Genomic DNA, 13,526 nt, shown 5'->3' on the forward strand with positions numbered 1-13,526 from the left:
GTTCCTCTCTCTGATGAAGCCAAAGAGGTTGGTGATAGCACTTAGTTTCTGAGATAATGTATTTATTTATTCTACTTTCTGGTGGCAATAAAGTGGTTTTAAAGTTTGCACTTTTTGTTTTTTATTTTATTTTCTCTGGGCATATTTAGTTCTAATAGTAATTGCCCATTGGTCATGTTATTCACAAGCAACCCCTTTTTGTGTGGTAATACACCTGAGCTTTCTGCTGATCTTCATTGGTCATTTCAAGTTTGTTGCACAGTTGCATTCCTTTGTTGTGTTAATACTGTTCACATTCAAGATTAGGGCTTTGCTTTTTACTTAGGAAAATGGTTTGATGAAATCTGGTTGTACAGGTGAAATGAATGTCCATATTTGAACATTTTTGCTTTAATTTCAATAAAAGACAGTAGGTTTGCTCTTACCCCATAGTACTCTTTTAGTTTTTTTTTTTTTTTTTTAGTATAGCTCATTTTGGCACCTGCATCTTTCTGCCCAGTTTTCTTCCTTTGCCCCCCCCCCCCAGCACCATCTTTATCCATAGGCCATAGTGTCATCATTTCCCTTGAAATGCAGACAGATGGTGAAATGGATGTTCAGACTTGGGCCTCAAACTAAAAAGCACTTATCTGGGAAGACTGGCTATTTCCTGCTGCAGCATCATTCTTTCAGTCCACTTTGATTTTGCAATATGTACTTATACCTTCATCTTGTGAGTGGAAGGGGGGGTGGTTATGTGCTTGGAATGCTCGATCCAGTGAGAATGCACATTTCTACATGCTTACAGCCCGAGCCAGCTTGTGCTGCACCTCTTGGCAAGTTCATCCCTCCCCTCTACATGCTCCAAGTGCAAAAGCTGACATGCTATGCCTTCCCAAAGGTTGTCCTGGGACTGTTCCAACTCAATCACATTAGAGTCACAGTCACAGTAAACTTTATTGTCATTTAGAACTACAGATGTGTAGCCTAAACGAAATTTGTGCATCAGCTCACATTTTTGAGATTACAAAAGAAAGTGAAACAACACATACATGTAGAGGAATAAATATAGCTAACAAATAAAATACTACTCCCAATACATGCAAGAAAGAGCACATACATTTACCAGCACTCGTATATGAAAAGAATACCTTCCCCTGAGTTAAATTAACTACCCTATTTAAGGTAATGCAAAACACATTACAGATTGAAATGCTTAAGTTATTTGTCTAATATTGTACTTGAGTGAGTTAAATAATACTGACTATGGATATAATAAATATTGCACTTACTTGGAATTTATGTAAGTATATATTGCACAAATAAATACAAATTGACTTGCGTGTCCAGACCCCTTGGGACTAGTGCCCAAGTTCAGAAGTCTAATCACTGTAGGGTAGAAACTGTTACTGCATCTTGTCCTGCAGTGGATGCTGCAATATCTTCTGCCCGATGCCAGATGGTTAAACAGTCCCTGCGCAGGATTCATGTTATCCTGTATTACGTTGGTGGCCTTTCGGATGCTTCTTGCAGAATAAAGATGTATCGATGGAAGACTGGAACCTGTTACCTTCTCTGCAACCCTCACCGCTCTTTATAGTGCCTTCCTTTCTGTAACTGTGCAACTTCCAAACCACACTGTGAAGTTGCAGGTGAGGATGCTCTGTATTGCACCTCTGTAGAAGGTGGAGAGAATATGAGGAGGAAGCTTAGCTTTTTTCAGCCTTCTTAAAAAGTGTTGCTGGGCTTCTCACTCACAGCCCACTGTGACTATCTCCGCCAGTGTCTAAGCTGCTAAGTGAATGCAAGTAATCAAGGCAGTAGTCTGGGCCAAATGCTCTTTGTAAGTGGAGCTGCCTGTATCTTGACTTTTGTTTATCAAGATAACAGTAGTATATTTGGTTACCTTGTACCCTTTGCTTATCCATAGTAAAGATAACTGCCCAGTAACCTTCCATCTGGCAGCAGAACATACTGCATAGTGACCATTGTTCATCATGATGGCAGAACTGCAGGTTACACTGTGCCTCCTGCAGCCACTCAGCTGACTATAGTATAAATCACACTGACCTGTCAAACGCCAGCAGGTAACAGCTCAACAGGATGCAGTGTAATGAGTGATTACCTAGGTGAATCAGCACTAAATTATTTTGTGATCTGTGGCTTTCCAGCTGAACAACTTGCAGTAGGCTACTCTACATTATATGACTCATGGGCTGTCAGGAGCACAGCAGGTTGCAGAGAAGCACAAGAACTTTGGCTCTGATGCAGTACATATTCCGTTAGATATGTATAATATGGCAACTGTAGAGGCCAACATCTCTGAGCTTTTTTCATTCTGCTGTTAGGGATGTCATGTCCTCTGTATGGTGCATTTCTCTTTCCCATGTGTTTACTGCCTGATCTATTGTGAGAATTAAAAATAAAAAATAGAGGAATACAGTGCCTTACTTAACTTCTCCATTATGGACTTATTTGGGCTGTGTTTTTTTTTTTTTTGGTAGTGATAGATGAAGCATTTCATCTTCCTTTTTGTGGTTGTCACCTCTTTTTGTAACCCAGTTTTGCAGGGATTCTTTGTGCAGTCTTCATGCAGCATGTGGGACTTGATATATCTGGTCACTATCCTACAACTAAACTACAACATCCACTGTTGATTAACTTTGAGACTGAAAGCAAATAGTGTAAAATATCAGTTACTACCAATAAGACAGTTTTTCTAGCTCACTGCAATCTCTCCTTTATTTTAACCCCCTTCTGGAGTATCCAGTACCTTACATATCTTTCTTCTGTCTTCAGAGATCCACATCTTCCCTTCTAGCTTTCTGTTACTTGGGTTGATTAAGCGGTTATCAGCAGGTTTTGAGGTCACATATTTTCAGCCAGTTATACCACAATATCCAGTGCTACTAGGCATGGCAGGGGGTACTCCTCTGGGTTGCTCAGAATTTTGGTATTTCATCTTTTCATGGTTTTTTAATATGTCCTGTTATATTTCCAAAATGTATTGTATATTGGTTAATCATATCATTGTATGTTTGGAGCTTTCTCCCCGGGACTCCGCTAAAAGGGGTCTTGAATGGCCCTGTTGGACTATCCCAGTAAACAAATTGTATTTATTTTTCAGTTATGACATTGTCCAGCTACGGTTTGTGGCCCATTTTTAGTGGAGACCCCGGGGGAAAGCACCATATATGTCCATGTGTTATTATACTAGACAATGTTAATTAAGAACAGCAGTTCTTATTAATATATTGTATAAATAGTTTGCAGCACCATGTAACTTTTTATTTTTTGTTTCTGTGAGAGTATATAAATGCATTGTTCTTTCTGTACTTGTACATATTATACTGAGGTGTGAAGCATTGTGAAACCAAGATCCTTGAAATTTGTCTGGTTTAAGTTAGTCTGAAATCATGTTTTTCTTATGGTTAGATGAGAATAGGGCATCTGCATTTAGGGAAGAACATTTTTTGGTCTGTTAACATGTTGTACAATACTGTCATTATTTAGCTTGTCCTTTTGTATTTGTATGACAAAAAGTTAAGTAGGCTGAGGCTCCGAGGCTGATTTTCTGTTAAGACATCTTGTCACACTTCAGGAATATTTCTAATGTTAAAGTATTTACTTGTCTGTTTTGGTGCATATTAGAGTTGTAATTTCATTTATTATTTGCTCCATAAAATGACCATCTCTCAGCGTATTCTTATAACTGTGTTGCCGACAAAGTCGTAGCACTCAGAAATGACCGTTTATTTTGTTATCCAATATCTGATAAATTGTGTGTTAGTTAGATATATATATATATATATATATATATATATATACATATATACATACACACACACATATTTATTTTAAGATGCTTCAGCTCTACAGTTGAAACAGCTATGTCAGTGACAAGTACTGTGGTAGTACATTCTTGATTACTTTAATTTTCTAAAGGTTATGCATTTGCTTGTTTTGTAGATGTTCATACAGAAGCAGTTCAAGCTGCTTTGGCCAAGCATAAAGAAAGGAAAATGGCAGTGCCTATGCCTTCAAAACGACGCTCACTGGTGGTACAGACCTCAATGGATGCCTATACACCTCCAGGTAATGCGGTTTCTTAGCTATTGGGTCTTGTAATGAAGGAGTAAACCATGGTGTACCAGCTGCTTATATCTATGAATAACTACACTTTATGTGGTCTGAGACTTTGTTTATGAAAATGAGTACATTTTCCTGTTCTTGGTGTGTGAAGTACTTTGCTCATGTTGAGTAGTTGCAGTCGATTGTTAAAACAGTTTTCTGCACCATTTGTCACCACTGTGTTAATTACATTCTTACAGTGTTGCAAAATAGTGCAGTATTAATATGCAAATTATAGACAAATGCAAATTCTACTACTAGCAGCTGCATATTACAAGTTAAAATGTCACTTACAGTTAAGCCAGAAAGGTAAGCAAATTGTGGTCATTTACCATAAGTGTCTAGTATACGGTTTTATAGTTAAATCATAGAAAGGTGGAAATCTGATGTCTTTCCATTCACTGGTTGCAATATTAATAACATCTGGGATTCCCTGCCTCTTGTAGCCCGACGTCCAGCCAGTATACAAAAGGCTACTGTTGCTTTAAGGTACGCCGTATGTCAGATGTATGCTCCTTGCAAAGCGTAGGGCATAAAGGTGACATCCAGACATGCCATCCTCAGAACTTCTTATCTGCCAGTCCAAACACATCTGTCAGTCATCTGCCTGAATGCCTACGTCTTTTCCGTCAGTCGGAACACATCTCTCGATCATCTAGTCTGAATGCCTACATCCTGTTTGCTTCCTAGAGGACTCTGCTGGTCTTTCCTCCTACCAAGTGTCTTCTTGATATTTGGCACTCTCCCAGATATTACGAATGCTGCAACCAAGAGAATGGATAGACATTGTACAGTTATGTAAAACCTTACCATAACAGTAGATGTCCTTTCCTTCATTGTTGCAGTATTCACTCCCTCCCTCCTCCCCTGATCCATTTCTGCCCTGGATGTACTAGTTACCTCTTGGTTTTCCTTAGACTAGCATTCCTAGTGGGGCTGTCAGTTCTAAGGGTGGTACGTCCAGATGTCACCTTTATGCCCTATGCTACACAAGGAGCATACCTGTGATGTACGGCATACCTTAAAGCAACAGTAGGCTTTTTTTTATACTGGCCAGATGTCTGGCTACCCAAGACATCTCAGATGTTATGAATACTGCAACAGTGAAAGAAAGGACATCCGCCTGAATTACTGAATGTAATTGGATTGCAAACATGGTAATGAGGTGCACTCACTCAATTCTTGACAACAGTCTGTAAATGGAAATAGCTGTCTTAGTAAGAAATGTGTTGCTTGCCTAGTGTTGTTTCCAGAAAAACAGAACTACTGTGCTTTATTTATTATTTATCCTTTTGTTGATCAGGTTACACCCATTAGGCTAGTAGCATCTTTTCTGGGATGACCTGAGGTAGTGGTTATACTACTGTGCTTAAGAATAAGCTGATGACATGTATTTATTTGTTTGTTTGCTTATTTATTTCTTTTTTTAGACACTTCATCTGGTTCAGAAGATGAAGGTTCGGTGCAAGGGGACTCGCAGGGCACTCCCACTTCAAGTCAGGGTAGCATAAACATGGAACACTGGATTAGCCGTGCAATCCATGGCTCTACGACGTCGTCCACCACTTCCTCTTCATCGGCACATAGCGGTGGGAGCAGTGCTGCCAACAGGCTAGCTGATGTTATGGCACAAACTCATATTGGTTAGTACTCTGCCTGTTTGTCTTTTACTCATATTGGTTAGTACTCTGCCTGTTTGTCTATTATGTCTTTTTGTTTGTTTGTTTACTGAGTGTTATGTACAGAACTTTACAAGATCTGTTTTGGACTTAGTACTTACTATAAGAAAATACAAGTTCAATACCTCTGACAAACCAATAGCTGCTCTGTACTAAATTCCTATATGGTGATTACTGCACTTTCCCTTCTATCCACTACTAAAACAATACATGAGAAGGTCACTGAAAAAACAATCAGTAAAAACAAAATGAAAAACCCAGCAAAGCTAGAACTTCCACTGAGTGACCTCTCAAGCCTCTTGTATCAGAGGCACATGGTATATATGCAAATGACCCTTATGAACATCAGGTGTTTCAGCTAATTGGTGATTCTGAATGCCCATGACTTGTTTTGTCATTTTAATGGACAATTTCTGGCCAATAAAGCCAAACCCCACTAACTGTGGATATGCATGTTTCGGCCTTGTTATGACCTCGTCAGCACAGCACAAGCAGAGTGTTTGACTAAGCATAAGAAACACAGGGCTGTTATACCCAGCTGATGTCCATTATCATTAGGGTCACTGTAACTTTAAACTGTACTTTTTCTTTTGTGTTTTTAATAACGTCTGATAAAGAGGATTGCCTCAAAAGCACTTATTTTTGTAGTAAATAGTGTGTTTTTATCCTCCAGCCTATACGCCTATATATTTTTTCTCATTTAGATCAGAAGATGCCTTATATGTTAGATGTAGATCGCCTCTCAGAAATCTGTAGGAGACTGAGAGAAGAGATAGGGCCTTAAGGTGATCTGTGTAAGACAGGGTATTCATAACTTAGATTCTCATGGTGTGGATCCTTTGAGGCCATTCCAGCTGTTGCACGTACCTGACAGCAATCATGAAAAGCTTTTTAGTAATAGCAAACATTATTCACTTTCTCCTGACATTGTTATATTTATTTAAGGGAAGATTTTCAAAATATCAGGTATTCTGTTTTATAGGTCATTTTTAATTAGCTTTGGGAAGATTGGTGTCAGATGATTGAGTGTTCTGTTTTTAGTACTTTACAGTTCTTTTTAGTTGAATGACTTGAGTTGGGGAAAAAAACAAGAAGAGAGATTTGGGAATGGATCCTTTTGATGTACCAGAGTGTATTGGATAATTATACTATAAGCTTGTTTTCCCTCACTTCATATTGTAATTCCTATTTGTATTAGCCTAACTTACCTTTAATTTCTCTAAAATCTGTCCAAAACTTCTGTAAATATTAAATGATTGTTGTATACCTTGTATCTATGCATAACCAATGTTTTTATATTATGTGTAATTTGTTATGATCATTTAAACTGCAGATCTTTTTGTTTTATTTTTGTAAAATTATTGTTCTTAAAATGTTTTGTAGTAATTTGGAGCTTTTCTCCCTGGGCCTCTGCTGAAAATGGGCTTCTAGCAAGTCCGGGTATTCCCGGTAATTAAATGTTAATAAATAAATTAATTAATTAAATAAGACTAGGAGATGGGATTCTGCATTTTAGCTTTAAATGTTCATTTGTCTTGGTAGCTGATTGCCTAGTTTTGACATCCACTGCAAAAGCCTATTGTTTTTAGCTCTTTGATAGTCATGATTTACAGTGTTGAAACTCTTAAGTCTGTAAATGCATAACTAGTCATTTAGCCATTGTCCATATTGGTGGTGTTCATAACACCGGTTAGGAAATGGAGAACAGTCATGTCACCCCTTCTTCAGAAGGATCCATGTTGCTTTGACCTACAGTTCTACATATGTCTAACACTGGTTCTGCTCTTTCTCAGTTTTTTCACTCAGTATTGCTAGTGCAGGGTGTATGGATATTTGCTTTTGATCTGGTTTTGTTGGCTGTTTGATTTTAGGAGTGGGTGTTATAGTAACTTGTTCATACTTCAGGGAATATACCTTCATTTAATGAAAAGTTAACTATGGGAGCTGATTGTATAATAATGGTAAAAACTGTGTAATAAATAAATGTGTAATTTATGTGCAGGCCATCATGGATGTATTTGTTATGGTCATTTAGTTTGGCTAGTATCTTCTGAATTTGATGCGTCTAACTGATAGTTTAAGTAAGGACTTGTAATTAGTTTTGTTTGAATGTGTTCTGGACTCTGACAATTAATTTGAAGGAAATGTGTCTATATAGTCTTCTGGCATGTGAAAAGCTAAAATAGAAGGCTGTTATTATCAAGATGAATGTTAGTGTTTTTTTGCATTTATACTTCTAGTGAGTTTACCTAGTTCCAGAATTGTCTAGTGTTACCTGCATCCTTGGTATGTTGTTCTTGTTTTAATTGTTAATTTTTGCATAGGTCATATAGTGTATTTTTCATAGTGTAGGTTGTTCTTGGCTTCTTCCAGGCAGACCGTCTAGCATCTTCACTTTCCCCAGCGTTTTATATTTTGTGGGGAGCCATGAATGGGTATCTCCTTTAGGTTGTATAATGGTCTCTGAGAAGCGGAAGGTGATTACCTTGTGACTGTATTATAACTTTTTCTCTGAAGTGCAGGCCAACACAGAAGGTCTTTTGCTAACAATGTTCACAGATGACTGCAAACTGGGAGCCATAATAGAATCACCTAATAATGTAGACATTGTACAAAAGGGCCTCACAGAGACAGATGCTTGGTGTCAAAGTATTGGCCTCAAGCTCAATGCCAAGAAGTGCATTGTCATCCCCTTTAGGAAAAACTCGGTACCCATGAATTACCACATAGGCGGTAGCTCATTAAACACTAAAAGTGTGATAAGAGACCTCAGGACACAGGTGGACAATAGCCTCTCCTTTGATAACCACATCGCCACAGTAGTCAGGAAACCCTTCTTCGTGGCACACCTCATCACAAAAGAGTTCACCTCTAGAAAAAAGGTCATAGTTCCTCTCTACTCATCCCTCATCAGACCCATTATAGAGTACAATGCCCCATTTGGCATGTATCTCACAAGACACCTACAACAATTGGAAAGGTCACAGAAATACCTCACTAAGAGGATTACTGGCCTCAAACAGATGCCATACGCAGACCACCTCAAAAAACTCCAGCTCTACTCCGTCGCATATCGCCTACTCAGAGGCAATCTCTGCCTAACATACAAAGCTATGTCAAACCCCAGAGCTGTTGGGCATGCTACACTTAAAGAAATCCCAATCTCTCTGTACCACATGCTCCAGGGACCTAAACCTTGTCACCACAATAAACAGAACATGCTGGAGGGATAGATTCCTGTCCCAGAGACTTCCCATACTCTGAAACAAACTACCTATTTATGTCAAGCAAAGCTCCTCATTGGTCCACTTTAAGAAAAATCTTGATGACTGGGTGGGAAATAGAAAATTCACCCCAGGGATCACTTCTGCGGCACTGCTCGCCAGAGGCACAGAAAAATAATTTTCTTGGGTGGCGAAAGCCAGGGAACCTTATTTGTTAGGCTTATATAGGCCCCAGGGCTGATAGCCTAGTACCTATCTATGAACTTATAAAAACAATACAGAATTTCATTGGGAGTTTCCAGAGATCAGAACTGGGGCTCAGTTAGTGTGCAGGGTAAGTCTGCTTTATAGGATATTCATAGTGAACTTGGTTAAATGTGTGTGGGAATACTACTTAAACATGAAAACAGCATGTTATGTAGCAACACTAATTTCTGTTGTGCATTGTTGAGAAGTAATCACACCCTCTCCTTAAACCAACTTCAATTTCCATTGCACAATACTGCAATAAACTGTTGTTTGGTGGTAATGGATACGAATTCCACTAGGTAGTGTGACAGTGAAGCATGCCTTACAATGTAAACTTTCCTGATGTATTTCACTGCAGCTTTGAACTGTTGCACCTTTTTTTGTAAGTGCTACTGATAGCAGGGACAAATTGATTATTTCAAAAGGCCAAATGTTGGAGAGGTATCATTGATGTACTGGAATTTATGGAGAAAGTGAATCTTTTTACCTTTATTGCAATGTGCAAGATGGAGTAATTACTAGAAGTTTTGTAGATTTTATAACCTGTGCTTGTTTCTGTCCAAAAAAGTAGATATAACTGTGTTATCATGGTATCTAGTTAAAATAATGCAAAAGTTTGTACTATCTTTAAGGCTTGCATCATAATGGTCAGGATGGGGGGGGGGGTGTTTAATAGCTTATTTCATATATAGAGTTCCAATTAGTTTGTTATTTGAAGTGGCGGTGAAGTTGAAATATGTATCTTTATGTAATAAAAGGATATAACCACTACTATTTTTGCCTAATCTCTCGGATCAGTTGTACTGTAGTTAATAATTATAAAATGAGCAAATGACTTTGATTAGGTAACAAACCAAAAAAACACTCTTTATTAAATCATTGACAGTCAAAGTTATTATTGTATCTGTAGTGAACAAGTGATATTTCTCAAAAACTTAGTCCCATAAAGCTACCTACCATTTCCCAAAATTAAAGTTAACATAAACACCATTTCATTCATTATTTATATCCAGAGGAATTAAACATTCCTTAGTTTAAATCAACCAAGCCTCCTCCTCTTGGAGCCATTTCACCTTCCCAGCATACATCCTGATGGGCGATTGAACGGTGACTGAAAGCCTTAACACATTATAGTATTGCTGACAGCATTCCTTCTAATGCTTAGCAACTAGATCACAAAGTGCATTGTTTCCTGATATCTCTAAAAAGCTCTAAGATATTTTCTCATGGTTGCCTCCGTATATATCAGGAGATTACAATAACAAACTAGGTACTAGACCACTTTCACAGAACTGCAGTTGTAACTACGCCATGAAGGAATCCATTTCTCGTAAACTAACCATGCTTGCCAACCAAAACATGCATGCAAATGGAACATTTGCCACAAGAAAAAAGCTTGTGTTCAAAACCACTAATCCTTTCTTTGCCTTAGAAGAGGGTAATATATTGAGCAAGTTTCTCAAATTACAGTAAGATACCTTTGATTTTTTGAGCAATATATTCTTATAGTTTCATAGGTTGTTTCTAGGCTAGCAACCACTGAGGTCCTTACAAGCCTAGCTGTGCACACCAAACCATTTAGGTCCCAAGTATCATGGGAGGGCTTTTTGTTTTCTTCCCTTCTAATGAAAACCTTGCATCTCACACTTTGGGGCTTCCCACACCCCTCAGAGTCCTGAACAAAAGACCAGTAGGTAAATACTAGGCTAACTGCCCTAAAGGGCCATTTTAAGCCTAAGCATGATCCCGAGGTCAGAATCAAACCATGTACCTAATGTTTATGAGGTGAGAACCTTAAAAATTGTGCCAAACTAGTAGTTCAGGCCAGAACTTATTTTACACTTTTTACTACATTATTAATCTGTGGAACAATTTCTGTCTCAAAATGCAACTTAATCCTTTCCTTGTAGACTATTTGCAAAAGTTTGCAATAACAAATAACTAAAGCCATTTGCACACTTTGTTATTTTCGTTGTGCTAAAGAAAATGGTGTACCCAGTATTATTTGAAGTACAAGACTGATCTTACAGTAAACTTTGCCAAGGAGATAGTTATGGGACACTTCTTTAAAACAAGGTAAAACAGATTAGAAGACAAAGAACTGCATGAAATCCTTGCATTTTTCAAGACTGTGATGTGTGTGCATCTGGTACTAAACAGAATTACAGAATTATGTATAGGTCTGAATAACTAGTAGGAGAAATTAACAAAGCTAAGCTGCACCTTTAGTAATATTATTTTCTTTTAGCATGAACAGTAAAAGTGGATAAGAAAACTATGTAAATGTCAAGAATAAATATGCCTGTGGTAATACCTGTTCTAGAATTTGTCAACGATTTTAGGACTCTGCACTGGTGGGTCATCAGCAGCAGCTTGCCAGCATTGGTGACGTTGCACATCAAGCATGGAAACAGACTGAGATTAGGGCATTACAAGTCTGAACTTCCTGAGGACAGTTACTCAGTACTACCCAACTGCTGCCCCAGCTTGGCAGTGTCAAGTGTCATCCTAGCTTGCATTGTGGTTATCTGGCCAGTGGGGTGGAAAATATGATTTAAAAGGGCAGGGGTATTATATATATTTGAGGAAAAAATGATGTCAGTCTGACCAGCTTATTTTATTCACAAAAGGGAAACAAGGCAGGCATTTATTAAGTACTTTACACATAGTTAGGAAACTGCTCTACTTTGTGTTGTAACAATTATAAGAAGACTTTGAATGGAGCAGTACTGTAGCTTGTAGAACAGTAGCCACTACAGCTTGTTTTCTTTAGGAGTAAAACTGCTTCAGTTATACATGAGTTCATATAGATACCTCCTGTTTCTATGATGTGCCTTCCTTTTTCCCCTGTACAAAGCTAATAACATATCTTTATTTTAGCCAACATTCTGCTGCCTCTTAACTTCTAAAATGTGTACTGTTTAGAATGGATACAAGCATCTTTGTATGTTTTATCACTCTGAATAATAACCTGTAACGACCAGTACAAAAATGTAATCATGCGGTGATAAAGATAATACAGTCAACTTCACTGCCCAAGACAACTTATCTGTGAGCAAAGTCCTCAATTAGTCATAGAAACATGAGAGATAATGGCATTAAAAATGCCTTTTTAGGGACAGGGACAGCCTTAGCCGAAAATGGCGCCCTAGGCGAAGTAGTACTCTGGCTTCCCCAAGTCCCAAAATAATCCAACGGACAATAGCTAAAGCAAGCAAGCATACAACTTCTTGTTCAAGTAATGTTGTATCATATACTCGCTTCAGTTGGAAAGATGATTCATCACCTGATAAAATCAGCACACCTTTATTTCATAACTTACTGTGAAGCGAACAAAAGTTGAAAAACAGGTAACGGAATTTTGGAGTTACCTGTTTTTACAACTTTTGTTCGCTTCACAATAGCGATTGTCCGTTGGATTACTTTGTTTTTTTTTATTGGTGTGTCTTGTTCCCTTAAGCCCCATCCACACCATAGTCATGAAACACCCCTATTTGAGGTCACTCCCCAAGAAATTCACTCCAGTCATTTCCTTAAATTATTTAAATGCATAGGAAGAATAACTACATTACAAGGTATCTTTAACTGCAGCTACCTCTGCATAGTATTTTCTACTTTAAATACCAGAGCCGGATCATGGTCAAATAGGGCCCTAGGCAGGGTAATAGACTGCCCCCCACCAGAGCAGCCCCCTCTGCAGCAACCCCCTCCTCAGCCATTCCAGTGTTCCATTATTTGGTTACTTCTCACCAGTTACCATGCATACTGTTCTCTTATTTGCTTCTACAGTGATTACAGATATTAAAATAAAACAGCACAAACACAGGTAGCCATTTGCTAAACAATACAGTCTCGCAATAAAAACAGACTTTAGCATAAGCAATAATCTTCTCTGCCCTTGAAACTCACATTCATTGAAATGAAAAAACTCATACATTGAAACGGCATGAAAACCCACATTCATAGAAAATGCATCTGGTCAGTGAAGAATTAAGTTTACCTTTGGGCTGTTTTCAAAACAGACTCCTTGCACACATTTTTTAGGGCTGTGCATATGTGTATTTGTTCTTTGATTCACCTTCCTGATTGCATTGAATTATATTCCTTGTATAATACAGCACCACTTGTTAGAAAGTGTTCTAAATTTGTAGTTTTAAACATTTTTTTAATAAGCAGTGAAACCAATAACTACCCTTTTCAGAAAATTTCAGCCATAAAAGATCATTCAAGACGTCTTTCATTACAATCCACCAATATTACTCCA

The 13,526-nt window shown here is 38.0% G+C and overlaps 1 protein-coding gene across 10 annotated transcripts in view; it reads left to right on the top strand.

Annotated features, from left to right (window-relative positions):
* The window catches only part of DIP2C (disco interacting protein 2 homolog C), a 2,757,794-nt gene that overhangs the window by 1,154,614 nt on the left and 1,589,654 nt on the right, over positions 1-13,526 (top strand). For all 10 annotated transcript variants that reach the window (XM_044064688.1, XM_044064689.1, XM_044064690.1 and 7 more), the window contains 2 exons: positions 3,949-4,074; positions 5,541-5,753. In XM_044064688.1, coding sequence (XP_043920623.1) covers positions 3,949-4,074; positions 5,541-5,753 — 339 coding nt within the window. The remainder of the gene's footprint in view (positions 1-3,948; positions 4,075-5,540; positions 5,754-13,526) is intronic.

Source organism: Protopterus annectens, chromosome 3.part0 (assembly GCF_019279795.1).
Source record: "Protopterus annectens isolate FY-2018-M chromosome 3.part0, PAN1.0, whole genome shotgun sequence".
Classification (NCBI taxonomy): Eukaryota; Metazoa; Chordata; order Ceratodontiformes; family Protopteridae; genus Protopterus; species Protopterus annectens.